Source organism: Rattus rattus, chromosome 8 (assembly GCF_011064425.1).
Source record: "Rattus rattus isolate New Zealand chromosome 8, Rrattus_CSIRO_v1, whole genome shotgun sequence".
NCBI lineage: Eukaryota > Metazoa > Chordata > Mammalia > Rodentia > Muridae > Rattus > Rattus rattus.
In genome coordinates, this window is record NC_046161.1 from 84,278,643 (window position 1) to 84,303,394 (window position 24,752).

A 24,752-nucleotide genomic window follows, 5' to 3' on the forward strand; every position below is an offset into this window, starting at 1 on the left:
TCTTAAGAAACATTCTCTGCAATCATGTATTAGATATTAATACTCAAGGCACCTTTAGCTTCATCTCCATAATTCCTCTCAAATTCCAGATGTGGTGTCTAGGTTTGTAGTACATTGGTCTTAGCATGGATAAGGCTGGGATTAATCTCCATCACTACACACACACACACACACACACACACACACACACACACACACACACACACACACACCAGCAAAAAACCTACACCACTAAAAGAATCTGAGTTATTTAGATACAGTATTTCATATTGTGTACCTATGTGTTAGCATGTAAAACGTAATTTCAAATGAAACAAATTAAGATGAATTATTTTTTCCTTTTCAGAAAGCATTTACAAGGTTCTCGTATTCTCATTGTCACAAGATGTTTTGTATGTATGGTGTATGTATGTGCATAAGTGTGCACAACTACAGTGTATGCAGAAGCCAGAGCAGGACATCAGATCCCCTTATCTATCTTTATTCCCTTGAGAAACGTCTCTCACTTCCCTGGAGGCAGTGTTAAGCCAGCCAGTCACAGCCACCCCCTCTGTTTATGTCGCTATAGTCCTGGGGTACAGCCTGCATGTTGGACCACGCTGAGCTTTTTACATGGATTTGGGGCATAAGTCCCTATACTTGCAAAGCGAGAACTGTGATGCACTGAGCCATCCCTGTGGCTCCTGTATGTTTTATGCCTTAAAGTATATAGTGACTTGAAATACAGTCTCACTTGGTCTAAGATTGTAGTGATGTATTCCTGTACATTGATGAATTAGGGATTTTCAGTGTCAAGCAGTGTGGTTGGGAAAATAGCATCAGAGCATCCCTACTTAGGTTTGCTTTATGCTAATATTTCCAAACAGGAATTTTTATCTAATGCTTACTTTATTTTCCTTCTCAACACCAGGGATTTCTGCCGTCAGGATGAAAAGTGTGATTACTACTTTAGTGTGGATGCAGATGTTGTTTTGACAAACCCAAGAACTTTAAAAATTTTGATTGAACAAAACAGGTACTAAGATTTAACATGAATTCATTAGTCGGTAATTTCCCACCTCTGTGTGGACATACTCTCTAACTGTAATAAATTGAGGTAGGTCACATTCAACTGTCTTCTGGATCTTGTAAACTCCCTGTACTAAATATTCCATTAGCAATCGTAGCCAAAAGTGTTTAATAGCACTTATAGACAAAAAGTGGCTGTTTAACGGTATTTGGTCTATTTTTTATATAAGCAGCATTTAATTAAAATATTAATATATCTAATCCTAGAACATTTTTAAATTTTTATCATTTGTAGATATTTTAAATCTAGGCCTTCATAAAGCTCATCAGTTATTTGGTAGAACTGTAGTTCTAAAGTCAGACTTTTCCAACACTCTGATCATTCCACAGCGAGCTGGAGTTGCATTTCCTGTTATACTGACTGTCACTGACTCGAATTGAAATGGTATAAAAACATCATGGATTCAAGGGTCGTAATCCTACCTGCTCTAATACAGTGACTACTGACTCCGTTGTTGTTCCCCGGTCCTCACGGCCCACATCTGTGCTGTTTGTGTGCATTTATACTTGACACAATAAAAAAAAAAAGGAGCAGGAATTGAAATGTCAGCATGACTTCACTGTGTTACAAGTTACACAGGAAGTCAGCTATGCTGCATCAACCCTTCCTGCATGTGGAGTCATGCTCCTAGGTCTGCTCAGTCTGCAGATCCAGCCTTTGCTACATAACCTGACAGAGCACACGCGGTCTGTCTGTTCTGTCCCATTGTGCTCATCCACAGATACCTGCTCTAAGCCAATTTCAAGTTCATACTTTCTCAAAGTATTTTAAGGTTTTAACCATTTGACTTGAATAAGCTGATATGAGATATTACAAAGTTCTCTCAGATTCATAAAAAATCTAGGAGAATTCAATAATTTTAAAATTTTGCTTTGTTAATATTTTTCCCACTCTGATTTGAATGCTTGTCATATGACACATACAGACTTTCAGTCTAGTTCTATTTCTGTTGCTGTAAAAAAAAAATAACCTGACAAAAACAACTTAGGGAAGAAGCTTTATTTGGCACAAGGTTCGGGTTACAGTCAATTATTGTGAGATAGTCAAGGTTGGGATATAAATTATCAACAGTCGAGAGCAGAGAGAGTGTAATTGCTCTTGGACAATTGCTCGCTTGTTCTCAGCTAGTTTTTCTGTCTTTTGTTACTACTCAGGATCCCCTGTGTAGGGAATGGTACCGCCCGCAGTAGACTGAATCATCACACCTCAGTTAACAATTAAAACACCCTGAGATGCCCATTGGCCAACCTGATCTGGAAGTTTTTTCTTTAAGTCTCCTTCTTGGTGATGCTAAGTTTTGCTGGGTTGAGACTTAAAATTAACCATCATGAATGAGTTAATTTTATGACAGTTTGTCTGGTCATAGTTACTTAATTATTAGTTACTATCCTAGTGTAACAATTCATGCCAGATATTAAGTATAGATTCCCCTTACTATTAATCAAAGGTTTTAATAATCTGAAAAATAAAATTTATTTCAAGAGGAAATGAGTTGCCTTTTTTATTCTTTACCCCTTTACAGACTTGTAAACCCAATGGTTCCTATTTGCATGGACTTCTCAGTTACAAAAGTTTACGTATGACTCTCGTGGTTCTTGCTTCTGTTTCTGAAGTTTACACGAGAAATGTGTGCATAACGATATGTGTGAGATACAGAGAACTCAAGTGTAGGCCACTTGTTCAGGATGGGACATGTAGCTTTGAGCATCTGTCACCTCTCTGTTCTCCCTGTTTCTTGCTCCCCGTTTTACTTCTTTGATAAAAGAGAAGTCATCTCCCCCAGTTTGTGTCTTTATATTTTCCATTCTTAAAAAACACTAAGGTGCACGGCAAGCAAGCTTTGGTTTCTAAGTTTCTCAGTCTAACACTTCAGGAGCAACTGATCAGAAATTCTAAGATTTTTTTGTTTGTTTTGGCCTTTTTAAACTGTCAAAATACTTCATGTCAGTTATGGACATTGAATCATCATTCCCTGAATTCTCATAGTGCTAATTCGTAGCATTATTTCTAATGCTATTCTACAAGACAAAACCACATGCTTCTGGCTAATATTTGGTAAATAGTAAAAAAAATATCTTAGTGGGCATGATACATATTTTTCTTTAATTGATCTTTTTCTGTGTATAAATGCATGGCCTGCATGTAGGTTTGGGAACCACATGTGTATGCCCGTTGCCCAGAGACCGTAATGTCTGTCAGATCCATTGGAACTAAAGTGAAAAAGGTTTGTGAGCTGACATGAAGGTGCTGGGAACCAAGCCTGAGTCTTTGGATAACAAGCTAATACTCCTAATTACTGAACAATCTCTCTAGCCTTGAGATATAATATTTTTATATTTATTTTATTTTAGTATATGTTCATGCAAGGGGCCTGCTGATCTTCGGAAGTATTGGGCATTTTGAATTAGGATTCTTTGTGGAGAATGTTCAGTCCATAAGCATGGAAGAATCATGATCTGGTGCCACTGCAACCTAAAAGTAAACATAGAGACTGACTGTCAGACTTTACTCATTTGCAAATGGATAATATAAGTAAGACTAACCAAGGGAAGGGAAAACCTGATGTACTTCAAACCTGTACCGTGTTTCTCTCAAAGGAACCACGTTCCAAATAGTTAATAAGACAAGATATTGTCACAGTGTCTTACTCTATTCGCTATGGCTGTAACAAAAGGCCACCAACTGGGTAATTTATAAAGAGTAAGAGTTTATTCTTTCACTCATGTGGACTTCTAGGCTGGGTGGTTCAGTATAACATGCAGGGGCTGCTGCAGGCCTCCAGCTGCCTCACAACATTCTTGAGTACTGTATGAGGAGAAGAGGGAGAAGAGGAAAAGAGTTTCAAGGTCTCTCTGCTCTTATAACCTTCTCTGAAGTTAGGGACCGAGATTCATTGGAGGCCTCTCAAAGTCCCACCTCTCAGCCCCATCGTGGTAGCAATTAAATTCAAACTCTAGTTTCCTAGGGGACTTTCAGTTCCAGGCAAGCATCTCTGTTTTGTTTTCTAAAGTGAAAGCTGACGTATCCATTGCTGCGAGGCCAGCTTACAACTGTAACCCAGTTTTAAAAGTCCTAAAATCCCGAAGACAGACGGTAAAGTAATTAGGGTTTGTTTTTGGAACACTGCCTTGTCAGTGTCTCGGCCCATCTGCCTGTGTTGTTTTTCATTCAACAAGTATCCATTGGCTACCTTAACACTGTGGAGAGTGTTTGGTTTGCCAGTTAAACTAGAATGTAATTTAAACAGAGTGAAACAATCTATCTTTACTCTCTTCAATGTAACTAACATGCTAAGTTATTTGAATATTTTGTTAGCATTTCCGATAAATTTTCCATTTTTGCTCTTTTTAATTACCATAATTAAAAATTTTGTATCGAAGAAAAAATGATGAGATTAATTTTTTATTTGTGTATTTATATGTATGTATGTATATATATATATATACATACACACACGTTATGATTGTTATATGTTAAATGAACGTTAACATGTTATATGTTTTGCAAAATGCACAACTCCAATGAATATTTTAAAGTTAATAATGCTGTGGGTTTCCTTTCTTAGGAAGATCATTGCCCCTCTTGTGACACGTCATGGAAAGTTGTGGTCCAACTTCTGGGGAGCCCTGAGTCCTGATGGATACTATGCTCGTTCGGAAGATTACGTAGATATCGTTCAGGGAAACAGAGTGTGAGTTAACTGATTAATCTTTTCATATACAATACAGTGAAGATATGATCTTATGTGGACTTCTAGACTGGGTGGTTCAGTATAACATGCAATGTTACTTGAAAACCATCTCTATCTATCTTCAATTTCCTTAGTATAAATTTGAAAACTGGGAGATCACTTACAGTTACATAATAACATTTTTTAAGTTAGAAAGCGGTCTACGTGATTAGTGGGCAACTTCACTGTTAGATGATAATACTTGGTTGCCATGTGTACCTGTCTAGTGGAGGAGAGGAATAGAGCTCTCTCCTAAAAGCTGGAAAAGAGTTTAGTTTACCTAATTCATTTAATAGCTCCAATAAAACTTGTCTTTCTTGTCTTTAAAATTTATAAATATGGAAATAATAATGCAGAAAACCAAAACTTCCCAACATTTGCAATCTTATGAGGTGTTTTGTTGGTGATGGCGGTAGCTTTTAGTTTGTCTATCATCTCTGTGTGTAAGAGTTAATGTGTTCCTAAAAAGATAGGAAACTTCACCGACATTCAATTGTCATCTTTTAGGTGACATGCTACAATGTGCCAGTGTACAAGTCATATATACTTTCTAGATGATAGCTGACATTTTCTAAAATTAAGAAAATTAGTCTGTCAAATATCAAGAGTTTTGTTAAGGAACTACTAGGCAAGAATGTCACTCTGTTTTCCCAGATGGTAGGCTAGCATGCCGGAGTCCTAAGTGCTTGGTCTTAATTATCCGACTCCAGCTGACATCTAAAAAGAGGTGTTCTCAGATTAAATACCTCATATTGTCCTTGGGGAAATTGTAGATGTGGCAAGGTCAATCTGAAAATAAAGATGGACTTAGGAGCATTACATCTGATTGATGAATCTATAATAAAGTTTTTGTTAGCTGAGGAATCAGTGGGAAGACAACTCCATTTCAGTTACTTTTATTGAGTCTAAAATGACTTACAGAAGTCATATATTTGATACTATCCATGGATTGGATGGAAGTGAAGGTTGTCAAATGCAGAGCCGTGCCTTCCTGTGGATTATAGTAAACCATTATTGTTGCTCTGTACACAGTGGTTTGCTGTCTGATCCACCCATAGAGGATGGTAAGCACTGTGGTCAGTTACTGAGCTGGAGGAAGGAGTGATTCATGGCATAGGAGTGCATCTGCATATGTGCCCTCAGAAAGAAGTATTGTGTATCCCAGCATGTTTAGTGTTTGAATTTACCTGACAAATCATATTGATTTAAAGGCCTTTGATTGTTTATATTTTCTCATCTAAGTAAGACAAAATGAATTCTTACACGTCCTTGGTCAAGACTTTCTGTTTCCTAGTCGTGACAGACATGGGCCTTCAGGAGCTGATACTGTTCATATAGGATGAGTCGTGTCAGGCTGGGCTGGGGATAGTGCAGAGAGGGAACTGTCTGCTGACAGTTCCACTCCAGCTGCATTTCCTCACGGCTTCTTCATGCCCAGATTTAAGGAAAGCTCAATGAATTCCGTGAGAATACCATATGTATGAAGTTAAATGAACTGCACCATGTTATATGTCTGTTATATGTCTTGCAAAATACACAACTCCAGTGAATATTTCAAAGTTAATAATGCTGTGAGTTTCCTTAGGACGATCATTGCCCCTCTTGTGACACGTCATAGGGGGTTCTTATTTCTATGTTCATGTATTTTTTATTTATTTATTTTGACTGTGGTTGGATGCATGCCCTCAGGAATGGTGTTTACAAAGTCCTGTGGTATGACTACTTCTATGACCTGTGTCTTGGTATTGATGTCCGCTGCAGGGAGCTATGCCAGCTAATGCTAGCATACCTCTGATTCTGTGTGAGTGCTTTCACTATCAGACGTTCACTGATAAACAGAAACCATTCTGTACAGTAGTCTGTCGTAACATAACTGTAACAAAGTGGCATGTAACAACAGCTAGATACACCTAAACTAGAGTCTATCTAGGGATAATAGTTTCTTCTGAACCTCATTAGGACATGTATATACAAAACTTCATTTTTGTCAAACATCATCATATTGTTAGCCAGCTGAATAATTTATATATGCAAACCCTGAACATTACAAAGTATTTATTTTAGAATGTAAGCACGAAAGATATTTCTTGTATGTGTGGTATTATTGGAATGCATTTTTTTTTTTACCTTCAGAGGAATCTGGAATGTCCCATACATGGCTAATGTGTACTTAATTCAAGGAAAGACGCTGCGATCAGAGATGAGTGAAAGGAACTATTTTGTGCGTGATAAGTTGGATCCCGACATGTCTCTCTGCCGCAATGCTCGAGACATGGTAAGTCCGCAGCTGCGGCTTCCTGCAGCCTCCTCATGAGACGCTTGCTTTTCAGTCCGCGTGCCCCTGTGTTTGGATGACCCCTTCTCCCTTACTTGTAAATACCAGCCAATTTTTTTGATCCTGTGCTCTTTGAAGAATAATCCGTGAGCGTCTATAATGTAGAGTTTTAAATGTTCGACTGAGCTTGTCTTATAAGCAACCTGAAAAGATTTTAATAAAGGCAGAATTAAGAATAAGAGTTGTTCTTTTTAAGAGAACTATCTTTACTCACATTTGAATTTTTTTTAACTTAAGAAAATCAAGTTAATATTAATTTGAATGAAATGTACTTTACACATTTGATAAGCACATACTCTTCTTGTGAAATCAGTGACTATTTTTTTCTGAGTGCACCCTATAAGATAAGTGATGGTACGAACGAAGCAGGTTCCCTAACTATAAAAAGAGTATATTTAACATATGTGGAATTGATGATACATTAGTATTTTATAAATGTACTTTTACAATAAAATATAAATGCTCGTAGAAAATAATTTTTCAAAATGCACAGATATGTTTTAATTCAGAAAACATATTTAAAAGATTTTCTATTTCAGACATTGTTATTTTGTTCCTCAATTTATATAAGCAGTCATGGCCTAAGGAATATCAGAAAAGTTGGCAAGTATTTTTCCTTAGTTTAACAAGGCATGTGTTCCGGTGTGTTTGTACTGCCTGTGTATCTGTGTGCACCCTCAGTGAACACCCTCAGGACTTTGATTGTATTTGTGCTCATGTTTGGCTGATTTCACTCAACAGTGCATCCGGAATGGCCTCTGTTACTCATTTTTTTCCTTTGTCTTAATTATGTGTCTAATGAAGTTTGCTAAGGAATGAGCTTGGATATGTGTTTCACCAAACAAGTTAAAATAAAGCGGCAGGGAAGGCTTCATGTACTTGTGTGCTCTGTAAGCTTTGCTTGTTTTGCATGTGTCTAGGAAGGGCATTTCACAGTGTCTGCTTTTATCCGAGCTGCTGTATTTATTTACCAAGATGCCTCGCACAGGGTATGCAGATCACTGACCTGATGCTTCTCTTCATTTTAGACCTTACAAAGGGAAAAAGACTCCCCCACTCCGGAAACATTCCAAATGCTCAGCCCCCCAAAGGTGTCATTTTTATTTATTTTTACTGATTTTTCTTTATGTAATTGTTAGATATGCTGTTTCCAGTGGCAGTCAAGCCACCCCGTAAGAGCCTCCTTTGCACTGACTGGTAAAATGATGCTTCTCAGGGGATCCATATCTGCTTGTATGTGTGTTGTGGGATTTTGTAGACGTGTTGCTGGAGGGTCAGCTCTTGGCTGATTAAAGTAGTTTACATTTTATAATTAGCAGGTGAGAGAAATAACTTCAGATACTTTTACTTATTGTTGTAAGGTTTTAGGGTGCTGTGGAGAGGAGAAGGAAGTGAGTTTAAAGGGCACCTCCATTAGAGATGAGACTTGGGTACTTGTGGATGTGTTTGTTTGCCACTAATCCTTTTTATAACAAAAAACAGGTACAGAGAGATGTCCTTGATCCAGTGGTGTCAGCCATAATTACTGGGTTTAAGGCAAGGGCAGGAGACCAAGAGACAACCCTCTTAGATCCTCCCAGTGCCTACAGAACGGTGTGGGTGCTGGGGCAGAACCATAGAGGAGTGCATCGCTGAGAAAGAACTTCGGACATCTTGAGCTTCCATAAAATATGTGTTTCTTTGAAAGGAGATGAAGAGAAAGAGAAGACACACTTGATTGCCTGTTGATGTCTGAAATGTTTTCTACTTTTCCCTCATCTGTGTCTAGGATCACTGAGAAAGTAACAGAGTGGCCCAGCAGCCCAGTCCTCCTCTTCCTTTCAGTTGACCCTTAGTGCTAGTAGTTTTGTGTGTTGTGTGAATCTATAACAATATCTGTTTTAAATAATCCGTGTTTTATGCAGAATTATAATGTGTCTTTACAAATGAAGTATTGTAAAAATTGAAATTAATGCATCTTATATATTTTTCCCATGATTAAGTGTTCTATGCTTTGAGATTAATACTGCTGTTTTTTGGTATGTAGGGTGTGTTTATGTACATTTCTAACAGACATGAATTTGGACGGCTGATATCAACTGCTAATTACAACACTTCCCATCTCAACAATGACCTCTGGCAGATTTTTGAAAATCCCGTGGTATGTTCATGTTCAAGTAACTCCCTTGCTGCTTGTCTTCCTGTCACACGACATGGACATATATTGTGCACTAATATTGACGCATAGATGTTTTTAAATGGGTTCAATTAATTGTGTTTTATGATTTCTTATAGTTCTAAATTTGACCAAGAATGTTTTAAAATTAAGACACATCCTCAAAGGAAAGGAATTTATCAGTTTCATTACTTTCTCTAAGTACTAAGCATAATTTAAAAAAATATGAATATCATACATATTTTCAAAAGGAGGGGAAAAAAAGACCTTACTGACTTGGGCTTAGAACTCTCTCCTAGCATGCAAAATGCATTAAGTTCATCCCCAGCTGTGCATCCCCCTCCCCACCTACACAGACACACACACTATCACAAGTTAGTTTTGGAAAACACCCAGTATTTAACTAAAGTTACTTAGTGTCATAAAACAACAGTTTTGTAAATGTAAACTAAGATAGCCAGAGGACAGTGCAGAGCAAATCTTCCTCCCTCCTAAGGTAATGTGCTCTTAAGTTGAAGAAAATTGAGTCAGATGGTAATAGCTGCTGGTTTTGAATTAGGGCCCTCGTTCATCAGTAGCTTTGGCACATCTGTCCATTAGAAAGAAAGCTTTCTTGGACAGTCATTTTTGTACCTTCTTAAGATCTCGTCCCTTTCCAACAGCAAGTTTTAAATTACAAAGACTCTGACCTCCTGACGAGAGTAATCTTTGATTTTTGGAAAAATAGCAGGATTCCAGAAAGAGCAACTTTGAACACTGAATTCTCTGTTGAATTAAAAAAAAAAGAGAGAGAGAATATCTTTTTGGTACTTTGGTGTTTCAAAGAAACATTTGTCTTATTTTACCTGGATATTTTCAACTTTTATGAGGTAGAACTGGATGGTTTTTTTTTTTTTTTCTTATGGAGAGAATAGAATGCTTAACTTATGCTCTTACCTTTTGTAGAAGTTTGAGAGGTAGCAGGACTTGGTTGTAGCTCGCAGGTGAGCTTCAGCTCGTGTCCTTCCTTGTCTGTGTTCCTGTGGGAGCTCAGCTCTCCCCAGAGGTCGTGGTGACTGTGCTGAGGGAGCCGGCCCTTCCTGCCTTCCCATGGCCTTGCTCACTCTTTCCTACTTCAGTCTGAAGATGCTTGGTGACAGAATACTTAGAGATTTTCCCATTTTTAGAAGTTCTAAAAGATGAGTGAGATTATAATTTGTCTTATTTGTCTCTAATGTCTAGAGATATGTTTTCAAGTGAAGAGTTTGTGTCAGTGCCCAATATAAAACGTTAGGGATTTTAACATCAACAAGTTAAAAATAGGATGGCCCAACTCAATTGGAATGTGAGGTTTTTCTCCTACCCTTAACACTCTGAGCTACATTCTCAGTTCTGTTTTCTTTTTTGTTTACATCCCACATGTTTAGTTCCGTAAAATTGCATATAAATCTATTTATTAGAATGTTGTTCAATTTTAGTAACCTGAGACATGAAACTATATAGATGAAAGGCTTGGTTTCATGGGGTGTACCCATTTGCAGAATCAGGCCAAAACTGAAATAAAAGCTTGTTTTTAAAAATTGTAAGTTTCTGAACTTATAAATTATTTGAATATTTTAACAATGTGTATACTTGTTTATGGAACAGTTATTTATTTAAATGTGTTCTTTGTTTTCTTAGGATTGGAAGGAAAAATATATAAACCGTGACTATTCAAAGATTTTCACTGAAAATATAGTCGAGCAGGTTTGTACTAATGATTCTAACTTGTAGAGTGGTTTTTCTATAATTTCCACAAAATCTTAAGCAATCCTACATTAGCAGAAATTTTAAATATAGAGAAAGTATTGGTTAGGTACTATTCATAAGGTTTACCTACGGCTTTTAGTTTTCTTAATGGAGCCAACCATTAAGACCTGTCTTTGAAAACATGCAGATGTGCATCTAGGTGTTGGACCTCCCTCAAGCCACTAAAGCTGGCGAACTACTGATAGACAATGGTACAGTGGAACCTTGTCTTGTAAAAACAGTGGATTCCCTTTCTTAAACAGTTTTATGCAAATCTACTAAAAATGAACTACATTTCAATGTTCAAAACTGTCATTCAGATTTGTTGCTGTGGAAGCTTTGCCAGGACTGTGATACACCATTGTTTTATGGAGCAAGAAGAATAAAATACACTATCAAGTAAACAATGATAAAATTATTTTCTGGTGAAGATTTTTTAAAAAATGCATACATATCAAGAACTATTACTGGTGTTACTCAACTTTCTAATGACACGCTGTATTGTAGCCCTGTCCAGATGTCTTCTGGTTTCCCATATTTTCTGAACGAGCCTGTGACGAGTTGGTAGAAGAAATGGAACATTACGGCAAGTGGTCCGGGGGAAAGCATCATGTGAGTTGTAATTTGCAGAAAGGAAATGAGGAGGGAGGGGTAGATATTCAGAGATATTTCAGAGGATGTGCGCCTTGTTTGGTACATGTCTCTGGGGCCTTGAGCTAATTGAATTAGCCATCAAGAAACTTGGAAGCCTAATTGTACTGATTGCTAGTTGTTTTAGCTCACTGTGTACCTGGGTCACTTTCTCATTTATGAGAGTAATTCCACTGTGTAGCCATGAGGGATCTGTGCCCCCAGACTGGAAGCAATGAGTAAATCCATGTCTTCACTCACCAGTGTTCCAAGGACAGTTTTTATTCCTGTGCTTATTGTCCCAATCATGCATTTGACTGTTTGCATGGTCCTGTGTGTGTGTGTGTGTGTGTGTGTGTGTGTGTGTGTGTAAAATAGTGCAGCAGAATCTGGAATTCTGCTTTTTATTTACATTGTTAGGAAACTTGGCAGGAAAGTAATACAAGCCCTGATTCCATGTGTGTCATTTGAGAAGCCATGGGGGCAGCCTGCTTTTTAACATTACAAAGGAATTTTAGGGAATAGTTTGGAATCCTAGCTGCATTTGCCTAGCTTTGCTCACAGTTATGTACCTGACCAGGAAGGCATGCTTTCAAGATATGAGGGAGAACCTGCAGTCTGACGTTGGCGGTGTGGTGAACAATTGCTGAAAGCCTTGGGTTACACCAAACACAAGAAGGGTTAAGGGGCTCTAGTCCAGAGAGCTCACAGAGGGGTCTACCATGAAGCTGTGTTGCTTGTAATTTTAAAAATCCACGCTAGCTTCAGCTTGGCTCTAGAATCAGTAGCTGCCCATTTCTCCTTGCTGGATGCTGAAAATGGCCTTCTGGCCCTGGTTCCTGCGGCTGGCTTGCTAAGCCTCCCAAACCGGTCCTTTCTGAGATCACCTGGAGCTATGAGTTCCACAGTCTGCCCCGTTGGCTTCGCCAATGACTGCTTTGCAGTTTCACCCTCTCTCTTGGCCACCTAAATGGTCACAAATAGAAAACTCCATACAGCCTTAATATTTAATACCAGCCAGATTTCTATCGGTAAATCTCCACCCCCAATATGCCCATGCAAAGAACAAACAATTCGGTTATAATATTTATAAGCTGCATGCCTAGGTTGATATACCACTACACTACTCTATCCCCCAGCTATGAGATACCTTGATACTCGTGCCTCCTCCCGGCCACGTGGTTCTGCTCCATCTTCCACCTCCTTTTCCTCCATCATCCTCTCTCTCCCTCCCTCTGTCTCATCATCTCTCCTTCCTTCTCCAAAACTTCCAGCCCCACCTTTTAGCTCTAGCTTTTATTTGAGCAGTTAAAATGGGGAGAAGGTTCTCATGAAATCCCCTGAGTGCTGTGATCCTGTCCTCATGGGGTTGGGGGGAGCCCCTTTTCAGGAAGCATAATTAGCATCAAAATACAAACAGCACCAGGGCAATCCACATAGCAAGGGTGATTGTAAAGTTGTTTTCAGGGGTGGTATGAAGGCTTAGAAAGTCACTTTAACAGTGAAACTCTATGATAACTAATAAGTAGAGAAGCATTTTCCAATGGAAGCTCACTTCCCCACTGACACATGTATGTCATACGCAAAGCCGTGTTACCTGAATGAACTTTACCGTCTTGAAACTAAGACAGATGGCACAGCATAATCAAACAGCTGTTTATTTTATTATGGTTCTTGATTGAAAACAACACCAATAATCAATACAAACTGTCTTGGTATATTAATGTTATTTCCAGGATAGCCGTATATCTGGTGGCTATGAAAATGTCCCAACGGATGATATTCATATGAAGCAGATTGACCTGGAGAATGTCTGGCTTCACTTTATCCGAGAGTTTATCGCTCCGGTTACCCTGAAGGTCTTCGCGGGATATTACACCAAGGTAGTCCCGCCTGTCCTGTGCCTGCCAGCTCGCCGCTGGTAGAAGAAGAGCATGGGAACATGCTCTTCTGTCTCCATTGTTAAGCAAGTCTCCTGCGTTGATCTTCTAGGGATTTGCCCGGCTGAACTTCGTAGTGAAGTACTCACCCGACAGACAGCGCTCGCTTCGGCCTCACCACGATGCGTCAACCTTCACCATCAACATTGCTCTAAATAATGTAGGAGAGGATTTTCAGGTAATTATGACAAGCATAGGAGAACGTTTTGAGCTGTGGTAATACAGGAAAGGCTCTGCTGATATTTGGGCTTGGCTCGCTATTTAGACGGCGCAGTTTGAATATTGCTGCTGATTGAAAATGTGTTTGTGTTTAACTTTCTTAGGGAGGTGGATGCAAATTCCTAAGGTATAATTGCTCCATCGAGTCCCCCCGAAAAGGCTGGAGCTTCATGCATCCTGGGAGGCTTACTCATCTGCACGAAGGGCTTCCTGTCAAAAATGGAACAAGATACATTGCAGTCTCATTTATCGATCCCTAAGTTATTGACGGAAATCAAACTGAGTGGCTCTTTGAGATGGATGACTGGCGGGAACATGTCTCTGAAGTTGTACTTGAGAAGACGAAAGGAATATTTAAATAATGTCACCAGAACAACGTCCCTTTGGGCCAAGCATTTGAAAACTTTTTATATAAATTTGTTTTATGTTTCTTAACGTCTGCTCTGAGCCTTAAAACACAGGTTGAAGAAGAAGAGAGAGGAAAAAAGTGAAAGTTGGTATTTATTTCTGTGCTTTAATTGTCTCTGAAAATGATGACATTTTATAAAATGTTTAGGTACAAAGGCATGAATGATAATCAGTAAGCCTAATAATATTTTCTTATTTAAGGAGAACCTGAGAAGATTTTATTTTTCAGTGGGAGAAGTATGGAAAATGGTTCTAAATGAGGACCGGCACGTCTGGCAGCCCGGGATTCTGCCGCGTACTGAATTTATGTGTAACTTTTAAGCCATGCTGACCTCCGGGTAGATTCGCTTTTCAGTGATAAGGAAGAAAACCCAAAGAAAACATTGCACAGAGGCTTTTCTCAAGCAGCCTGGGCAGATGGCCAGTGGAAGCCCATCCACTGGAGATCCTCAGCTTGTGAGGCAGGTGCTCCTGTCCGTTGGAAACTGGGCCCCTGTGTGTCTCCAGGGCAAGCTCTCAGGGGAAGCTCACATCTGCCTGCTTTACAGAGCGCTTCAGGCGTCAGCTCCAAGTGGCCTTATGTCAAACAGGATGTGTTTCCTTCTGTTCTTCCCCTCTAATTATAGAAAATAGTAAGGACAAATATCAGTTTCATTGAGATTAGTAGTACATTTTACTATCTTTTTTTTTAACGATTAAGTACTTGAATTTTATATCAGGAAAATAGTTTTTGAGCCTGTTCTTACCTTTGGCCGTAGTTGGTAGTTGGTCTCTTTGTTTTTCCTGGAGGAGGGGCATTTCTTTTCCTCATCATAAACTATTTTCTCATTCTTAGTCTTGTTATTACTTTTCCTCTACCCCACTTTTTAAAAATTCCCACAGCAAAATTTTTATTTGAATTTTTAATATTTCTCTGAATGAGGTTTAAATATCTTTATTAGAGCTACTGTTTTTAATTTAAAGGTTAAACTTGAAGAAAGTCTTTATTCATGGTGCCAAAATGCATTTTTCTAACTCTGTGTGTTAGAAAATAATGAAAAATAAAATAATTTAAAATAAACGTTGTGCCTTTCTGTATTATTGGTGGTTCTTTAGAAGTGAACATATTATAAACTATTCTGAAAGCATACCTGGATATAAAAGCTGTAATTATTTTATTTACCTTGATGGTTTAATAGTATATCAGTTACTACCTAAATTTTAAATTCAACTGTACTTTTTCTACTCCTAGAGTGACAGGTCATCATACAGAGACCAATGAGATGGTATAACTCGTTTTATAGCAGTGCAAACAGAAACCATGCATTTAATCAATCTACATATTTGTCCAGCTGTAGTTTCACATCTCTGTGAAGATCCAGGCTCTGTCCCAAGCAGTGAGGATATTGTGATTCTGTTCTGGTGCTCACTGGGAGACTGATCGAGAGGTAAAGAAGTTGGATTCCCCCCCCCCTTGTTCTTTTTGGTGGCCCTAAACATCCAAAGTAGATCAGCTAGATTGAGGAAGTGTTTTAGTAATGATTTATTAATTTAATCGCACTTCAGGCAGATTGTTCACAATATGTAGATCTGGTCTGGCAATGGTGCCATCCAGGTCCACCAGAAACTAAAGGATTTACTTTCTGCAGGCTAGGCTCAGACACTTGCTACACTGTTCTGTGGAGGCCAGATGCCAAGCATTGGCTCCTCCGTGACACATCAGGCCATGTTTCCAGAAATTGAATAAGGATAACAGACTAGCAAATCTTCTGGTTTTATTTTTCATCTCGCTTTAATGAAATAGTAGGCAGTGTGTCTTAGAATCATGATTAGTGAGAGTGAACCTCCCACAAGTAGATCATACAAGTTAAAAGATGGGGAAATGTAAGATTGGGTAGGTGGGGAAAACTGATTATTGAGACACCGATGGGAAGAGTTCCCGAAGCCATGATTCGTGCATTCTTTTTAGGAATAACAAGGTGACAGATGTCTCTGGAAGAGAGATATGTGAGGAAAACCATGGTGCTAGAGGACAATACCAGCTATGGTTAAAAAAAATCTCTGTCTCTCTATCTCTTTGCATGTGTGTGTGTGTGTGTGTGTGTGTGTGTGTGTGTGTGTGTGTGTGTGTGTGTGTGTTTGTAAAATATTGTAGAGAGGACATAAAGGTATGAGACCTTGGAGGAGTAAATATATTTTGGTCTTTTGTTTCCTTGCAACTGAAATTTTTCACTCTGTAAATGCATTTAGGTAATATTAAAAGAAAATGCAAAAAATACCATTTACATGTGTAAGACGAGAAGACTTTCAAATCCTCATGATAGTTATTTTGTTCCAAGTTATTTCTCTCTTTTTCTAATTTCTTCCTCTCCTATCCTGTTCGAAACCGGAACCTCTTACTCACTCATGTTCGTTAAACACCTCCCAAGTCTGCTTTTGTTAACTATTTATGCACATGGGAATCAATATGTATAGCGTCCCCTAGAATAGATCATTATATTCTAATATTTCAGCCTCTGTTCTGCTTTGCCTTTAAAAACTGCTAACATTTTATTGGTAATTTCATAGAGTAAAAATATGGAAAAGCACACATATATGTAGTAGTAAGTGGGGGGCTCTTAGTGACAGAAGGCACCCACATTCCTGCTAGCTTGCCTGCTGGCTAAGCACTAGACCACATCTTATGTGTTAGTGTTTGGACATGTCATTCATTCGGAGTTTTGGACTATTTAAACCCCGGATCTCATTAAACTGCAGACAAATCTAATAGAATTTAAAATTGCTGTTCATGGTGAAGAACCAGTCTGTGTCAATAACTTCCTTTCACTAGATGTTGTTTTTGGAAAATTAAATTATTTAGGACATCGTGAAAGCAGGCTTTGTCAGCACTGTTTTTCTGTGGTCTTTCAGAGAACAAGTACAGACTTGAAATTGCTATTAAGAGAAAGACATTGGAGGGAAACATAGAGGCCGTGTGTCTGTCTGTGTGTATGTTTGTGTGTGTAAGAAATGAGCTTTGATTCCAATTAAGAAGTAAAGTAGAAAACTACATGGATGCATGCTTCTAAAAATGCAGACTGAGCTGTGGACTGGGCTTGGAGCCCATTGGAAGGGCTCTCGCCATAGAGGTAGGTACAAAACCCTGCATTCAGTTATGAGAGCAATTTTTGTGCTGTCAAATTTATGATGTTCATATTTGTTTATTTGTACATTAAGAAACCAATTAGCATGTTCTGTCTTCACCGAAAAATAAGTGACTACTTTTGAATACTAATATTCTTTTAGATTAGGAATTTCTGACTATATAATAGTAAAAACATGAGTCGTTAGATTAAAGTTGCCACAGCATTCCCTCAGGGTTACCCTTCCAAAAGTTTGTTCTAAAGTAAATGTTACTTCATCACTGGGAATTAAGACATGGAGGTTTCCTGTAAATTTGTGGTAGATAATAAACTGCTCTCTGCATAATTGCACAGTAACTTTAAAAGTAATTTTTAAAAGCATTCCTTACAATGTTGTTCAGTGAACTTTGACACTGTAATAGGATCTCTTAGAAGAGCAAGGAAGCGTTAATCACATGGTAGCTGCATCTGCTAGAGCTTGTGACAGCCAGGGCAGGACTGAGCAAGTGGAAACATTTGATAATGAGCATCAGTGGTATATAATTGATTAATTGGAAAAAGTACATAGTTTGAAAATGAAGTTATCCTCTTACATTGTGTTTTACTAAAGTATTCTCATCTGCGTTTACATGGTTTGTGTTTGCAAACCGTGACATCACAGCTCCACCTTGTGGTTAGAATTCAAGGATAACAGTCTAAGCTAAACAATGCAAAAACTTGAATTTTCTTTTTGTTATTCCTGAGCTTTTTCCTTTTCTTTAAAGCTTATACAAATGAAAATCGCAGAGATGCTTTTTCCACAGTTCTTTTTAAATGTTCTGCTGTGCTCTGGATCAGTGTTTCAAAAGGAGTAATTGTAACCTTAGTCTCAAAGAATGGGCCTGCTGCCAGTGAATGCTAATGAAATGCTTTGTCCTCAGTTCTGACCTCCATTGTCGGCTTCTCATTGACGTTCAGTCTCTACCAGCAACTGCTAGGAACTGCTAGCATGGGTTACTTACTGATAAACCTTGTGTAGAAGATGTCACATGCTGGTACGTTTGATAAATATTAGAGTACACAAGTTATAGCTATTATCACCACAGGAAGAGCTCCATAGGATTCTACAAAGGAAACTTTTGATTTACTGTGTATGAATAGTAATGAATAATAATTGTGAGTGGTCATCACATGGCTGATGCGTGTAACATTAAGGACAAGTTACTGTGATTACAAAATAGAAACTGGGTGATCAAGACTCTGAAGATACACTTTTGACTTAATGATGTTCTTGTCAATGGAGAGAGGTTGGGAAGTAGTTCCCAGGTATGTCTACTTTTCCTGTTCACATGTTCACCACCACCCTTGCCTTGTGCCTTTGCTCTTTAACCGAATCAAAGGGATCCAGCTCACTCTACAGTAATGGTTCTCAACTGTCCTTATGTTGTGACCCCTTAATACAGTTGGTCATGTTGTGGTAACCCACAACTATAAAATTATTTTTGCTGGTACTTCATAACTACAATTTTGCTACTGTTATGAATCATGATGCAAATGTTAGTGTTTTCTGAAAGTCTTAAGTGAGTCCTGTGAAAGAGTCATTGGACCACAAAGGGGACATGATCCACAGGTTGAGAACCAAGTCATTGAACCACAAAGGGGACATGACCCACAGGTTGAGAACCATTGCTCTAAGGTGGTAACTGTACAATCATCCTTAACCTCAAGGATAAGGGATGGGAAATACATGTTATTGTGAGGAGTGGATGCTTGTGGCCGTGATTGTCCAGAGCTGGTCCTAGATGGTAGTGTCATGGGCCCTTGTGAAGTCTCTGTCCTCCATGTCACATCCGTGTGAACACTCTAGAGAGGAAAGAAATCCACCCAGAAGTGGAAGTGCAGCGTCCAGGTTTAATTACAGAACTTACAGCTTTAGTTCCTTGGACAGTGACTCTTCGGGAAATCTCTCCAGACTCCAGTGCAGTGTTTTTACATAGGCTGAGCACCTATCAAGTCACATGTTAGAGATGGGCTTCAAAAGTTAAAGTGGTGGGATAACTGTAAGCCACTAAGCTCCCCTGGGAAGCCCTCTGAGCACTCTATTTACATTTCCCTCTCAAGACCCAGAGCTTCCCAGGGGCAGGAGTGAAGGCTCCTCCCTCAACAGCCTTTCCAGTTCGGGAGCCTCTCCTGCATTCTGGCCACCCAGTCTGAAGTCTGGTGCTGCTTAATTGTGAGTAACTGGGAGGTGCTTTTATTCCTAAAATTTTATTGTGTTTGGACCAGTATTTGCTAGAGGCTTGGGTGGGGCAGATGCTTTGAACCTAATAGGTTCATTTTTGAAAATGCATGGCCTTTTTACTACATACAAGGTGAGGGATGAAGGTGTTGAGTCTGTCCTTGAACAGAGCTGTGTACATATAGTCCAAATTGGAGAGAGTGATGCATTAAGACTCTAACAAGAACTCCCTGCTTATTCAGTTTATGAGCGACCTGCCCACTGACCACATGCATGACTTCCAATAGTCATTTTGTTGTTCCATATCTTCAAAAAGAGTGTATTCATATGTATTTCCGAAAGTGCTATGCCTATAAACTATCTAAAAAGCTCCCATTTAATCGTCTAACTCTGAAGTAAAATATGGCTCTAAAATAGTAACGAGTGAAGAGAGTGGATTCAGATGCTGAGGCTGAGAGTGGCCTTGACGTGTTTACTGGAGCCACATGGTTACCCTGGTTACTGAAGGCATTGCTCATTCCGCTTGGCTGGCTGATTTGACCAAACATCATTTCAACATCTTTTTTCGACTGGTCTGCAAAATGGGATAAATACCATTTAGGAGCGTTAAAACTAGAGTAGTGTCGGAAGAAAAGAAAAAAAAGGCTAAAACTTAGTAACTTTTTTGGCTGAAAGGTAGATATTAGTGGATCATATAACCTTAGAAAATAGTAATTTTTGTAAAAGTATGAACATGTTATTTTTAACTCTACAATTGCTATAAGTGAGTTGGTCGTGTAGAAAGGGAACTTGCAGTGAATTCAAGGATAAAATAATGAGGAAGATTGTAGAGTAGGCAGGGCTCAGGAAATGTGATTACGTGTGTGTGTGTGTGTGTGTGTGTGTGTGTGTGTGTGTGTGTGTGTGTGTGTGTTGAGACAGGGTCTATGTAGTTCTGACTGTTCTGAAACTAGCTACGTAAACAAGGCTGGCCTCAAACTCTGCTTGCCTCTACCTTCTGAGTACTGGGATTAAAGGTGAGGGCTGACACTGCTGAGGGAATAATCTGATTTTATCACCCACCATGCATGGTGAAAAATTAACACGAGCTTGTCGCTGGTTAAATAGCTTTCCTCTGCAAATTTGGGGGCACTTGTCTTGAAAGTTTTGTTTTTTTTTTTGATAAGGGTATTTGCAATACATTTTGTAAAAATATAGTCCATTGTTAAACTATTTGTGGTCTAAATGAGGACACAACTAATTTTAAAATACATACTTGTCTCTATGACATAGGTGATGGCTCTCAGATGCTTATGACCCTGGATGGTGGTTGATAGTTCACTCTTGTGATCGTTACAGGTACTCATTGAGTCCTACTGTGCTTCCAGATTCCCTGCCTTGTCCCGAGGAATTCCCAGATTCCGTGGGATCATGTAACTCTTTGTAACTTGCTCCAGAGACAAGCATTTAGCCCTCGTTTGGGATATCCCTTAAGCCAGGTACACTGAGAGACCTGATCTTAGAGTCCCTCATGGAAATAAGTAAATAACTCTTGAGCGCTGCACGACCCAGGACATTTGTGTGAGAAATGAAGTTGATTTGAGATAATTAATTACCTGAGACTTTGCGATTTGCCAAGCAGTTTATTGCATTGTAACTGGTGGTTTGAATTAGATGTCCTGTGTGTTCTGGATCATTTGAATAATCGATCCCCAGTAGGTGGTACTGTCTGTGGGGGTGCTTAGGAGGTATGGCCTTGCTAGGTGAAATGTGTCACTGAGTCAGGCTTTGAGAGTTCTAAATGCTCGCACCATTCCCAGTTAGTTCTCTCTGTCTCTGTTTCTCTCTGTCTGTCTCTGTCTCTGTCTTTCTCTTCCTTCTTCCCTCTCTCCTCCTTCTGCTTGCTGTTTGCTGTTCCAGATGTGAACTCTCAGCTGTTCCTGCCTCCCCTGTCTTCCTGCTACCGTTCTTTACCACTCTTGAGGGTGGTGGACTCTTACCCCTCTAGAACTCTAAATCCCTGTAGACGTTGCCTTGGTCATGATGATTTATTGCAGCAACAGCAAAATGTGGTGACATAACTAACAGTCAACGGGAAGAGAAAAGATAGTCACTGACAAGTTAGTTTTTTTTTTAACTGTTGATGATTCAAAAGTAATGCACATGTTGCAATTTTATCTTCTTTTCAGGTTGTTGCTGTACATAGTACTGCCTCCATGTTTCAGTGTCAGTTCAGTGTGCCGAACTTCCCAAGAAGTTTGGACTCAGGACGGGTGCTCTGCACTGCTGTGTTAGGATGTCAGGCTTGTGCTAAGTGGATTTTCAACAAGGTTTTTAAATTTATTGTGTGTTGAGATATAACTCCCTCTTATCTAGAGGATATGTGGAGTTAGTATGAATTGAATTTCAAATAATAAAATGTGATTCCATTTATCATCTAAGGAGAGAAGATGTATGTCAGTGGCTGGTGGGGGCCCCATTGGAGGAGTTAGAGAAAGGATTGAAGGAGCTAAAGGGGTTTGCAACCCCCTAAGAACAATACCAACCAACCAGAGCTCCCAGGGACTAAACCACCATCCAAAGAGTACACATGGACAGACACATGGCTCCAGCTGCATATGTAGCAGAGGATGGCATTGTTGGGCACCAATGGGAGGAGAAGCCCTTGGTCTTGCCAAGGCTGAAGCATCCCAGTATAGGGGAATGTCAGGGTGGGAGGCGGGAAGGGTGGCGATTGGGTGGGGAACACTCTCTCATAGAAGGGGGGGGGAAGGGATAGGGGGAGGCTTAGGGACCCGGAAACCAGGAAAGGGAATAACATTTGAAATGTAAGTTTAAAATATCCAATAAATAAAATTTTTATTAATAAAAGAGAAGTTCATGCTCTGAGCACTTCTTCTCTAAGCAAAGCTTTTAATCCCTTCTTTGTTGGCCATGCACACTCAGTCACTTGCAGTCTTCTCTTAGTGAGTGACTCATCGTGGACTTGCAAGAGGAAAACATGAAGTAGACACTGTTCTATTCTGCAGATCCCTGGGAAACAAATCACAAACTTCTTTGAACTGTTGAAATCGGTCATTAATAAGTTCTACTGAGAATATTTTTGTATATCAATGAATCATATGAAAGAATATACACACACTAATAAACTTTCAATTTTTTTAATACTTGTAGTCATAATTGCCACTCAGATTAAGATGTAATTTTAACTTACACTCAAGTTCCTTCTTTTGTTAGTTATTTTGTTTGTTTACATTTCAAATGTCCCGTCCTAGCTTCTTCTCTGCAAGCCCCCTATTCCTTCCCCTGTTCCTATGAGGGTACTCCCCCACCCACCCATTCTCACCTCACCACCCTAGCATCCCCCTATGCTGGGACATCGATCCTCCCCTCCCATTGATGTCAGACAAGGCAGTCCTCAGCCACATCTGCAGCCTGAGCCATGGGTCCCTCCATGTGTACACTTTGGTTGGTGGTTTAGTCCCTGGGAGCTCTGGGGGTGGGGGTGGGGGTCTGCTTAATTGATATTGTTATTCTTCCTATCGGGTTGCAATCCCCTTCAGCTCCTTCATAGGCTGAACTTTCTGAACAGGTCTGTACTTTAAATGTGACTTGCACATACTTAGGTGACATGAACCAGGGGCAGGCTGAAAAATTATGTTAGGTGGGAAGAAAAACCACCTTTCACAAATGTGCCAACCATCTAGAACTACAAACTAAAACCACAAAGTTTGTAGCTTTGAATTGATAGCTTCTATACTTGGCTCCAAAAAAAAAAAAAAAAAAAAAAAAAAAAGCAACTATAAGGTTGTGTTGGGAACAAAATTTTATCTGGCTACAAATTGTCCGTAATAAAACACAATCGGAGTATGCATTAGTTGTGGTATTTGGGGTTGCCCAGCTTTTCCCAAGTCTGAGGATGTGTTTTCAAAAGAAAAGTGTGGGGTGAAAAGTGTGGCCTGAAGAATTTACTTCCTGATGGTCTCCAGCACAGGAGGTGGTTAGACGTGCCACTGTGGTCTTTCCCTCTAGGCTGAAGGGAGCCTTGGCTCTGCGCTCCTTTTTCCAGTAGATCAAAGCAGCTGGATTTAGCCCATGTTCCGTTAATTATTAATGTCTGGGAACTCTCAGTGGAAAGATTCTGTAATCAATTCTGAATTTTTAGTTATCAGGTTTAAGGTTTCCTTATAATAGTATACTGTGGCTCCCTTTAGTAGTCTTTTGACCGTATTTTTATAGGATGTTTAATACTTTGTAAAGAGATCATGGGTGTTTCCTTACCAAGGACAGGTCTTAGATGTGGAAGGTCTAATGGGAGGGTCTCAGACCAGGGAAGACAAAGTCTAAAATCAAGTCTAACAATTAGTGTTTCTTCTTTATTCAAATACCAATGCAGAGGTTGTGGGAGGGGCTTTGGGTGAAAGAGGGAATTTATTTACTACTCTTCCTCTCCCCAAGGTAGCCATATCAGGAAGAATCTCATTTCTGTATCTGTTGCTGTTTGTTTTGTTGCTGGTGGTGTGTTTGTGTATTCATTTGTTTCACCGTTATTTATCTCTTTAATTGGCCTGTTGGGAATGTGTGACTGATTCTAGCTTCACAGACTTGTAAAGCCCAGCCTCTGACCCCAACAATTCCAGGGCCATTAAAAGAGCAATATTTTAAGAAAGCTACGTTCTCAACAGAAATTCAGCCACTACATCAGTATTAACGCATTGAATTTTGACCTTGGGAATTTCGATGCCTTCTAGCTATAGCCAATTTAGTCTTAGCATGTAACCTTTATTTCAATTTTAACTTTTATAGCATTTTTGTGATTAACCTTCTTGTTTTGTTTTTATCTTGTATTTACAACTTTGAAACAATCATTTGTTTAAGGGCTCATCTAATTTAAAATCTTATATCCTTTCTTATCTAAAAGTATTTTTATGTTTCCTTTAACCTGCTTTTTTTTCCTTTAGTAAAATACTTATACAATTTTTACTTTTCTTTTTCTCATCTGACGGTTTCATTTTTTTACTATTTATTGTGACATTTAAGAAATGTGAGCTGGCGAGATACCTTACCAAGTAAAGGTGGTGGTTCCCACTAAGCCTCAAACATGAGCTTGACTCTTGGGGCCCATATAGTGATAGGAAGTAACGAGCTAGAAAGACCCTTGTCACAATAAAATAACTGTTTCCTGAAATCATACGTATTTC

At 39.1% G+C, this 24,752-nt stretch overlaps 1 protein-coding gene across 2 annotated transcripts in view; it reads left to right on the forward strand.

The window, feature by feature from the left end:
* Plod2 (procollagen-lysine,2-oxoglutarate 5-dioxygenase 2) overlaps positions 1–15,313 on the forward strand; it is a 69,299-nt gene extending 53,986 nt beyond the window's left edge. The window contains exons 11-20 of one of the 2 annotated variants that reach the window (XM_032910672.1): positions 911–1,015; positions 4,635–4,760; positions 6,933–7,074; positions 8,163–8,225; positions 9,161–9,274; positions 10,949–11,014; positions 11,564–11,668; positions 13,423–13,569; positions 13,679–13,804; positions 13,950–15,313. In XM_032910672.1, coding sequence (XP_032766563.1) covers positions 911–1,015; positions 4,635–4,760; positions 6,933–7,074; positions 8,163–8,225; positions 9,161–9,274; positions 10,949–11,014; positions 11,564–11,668; positions 13,423–13,569; positions 13,679–13,804; positions 13,950–14,105 — 1,150 coding nt within the window. In that variant the 3' untranslated portion in view covers positions 14,106–15,313. The remainder of the gene's footprint in view (positions 1–910; positions 1,016–4,634; positions 4,761–6,932; positions 7,075–8,162; positions 8,226–9,160; positions 9,275–10,948; positions 11,015–11,563; positions 11,669–13,422; positions 13,570–13,678; positions 13,805–13,949) is intronic. The other variant, XM_032910673.1, reaches the window with a different exon arrangement.
* Positions 15,314–24,752: the final 9,439 nt, after the last annotated feature.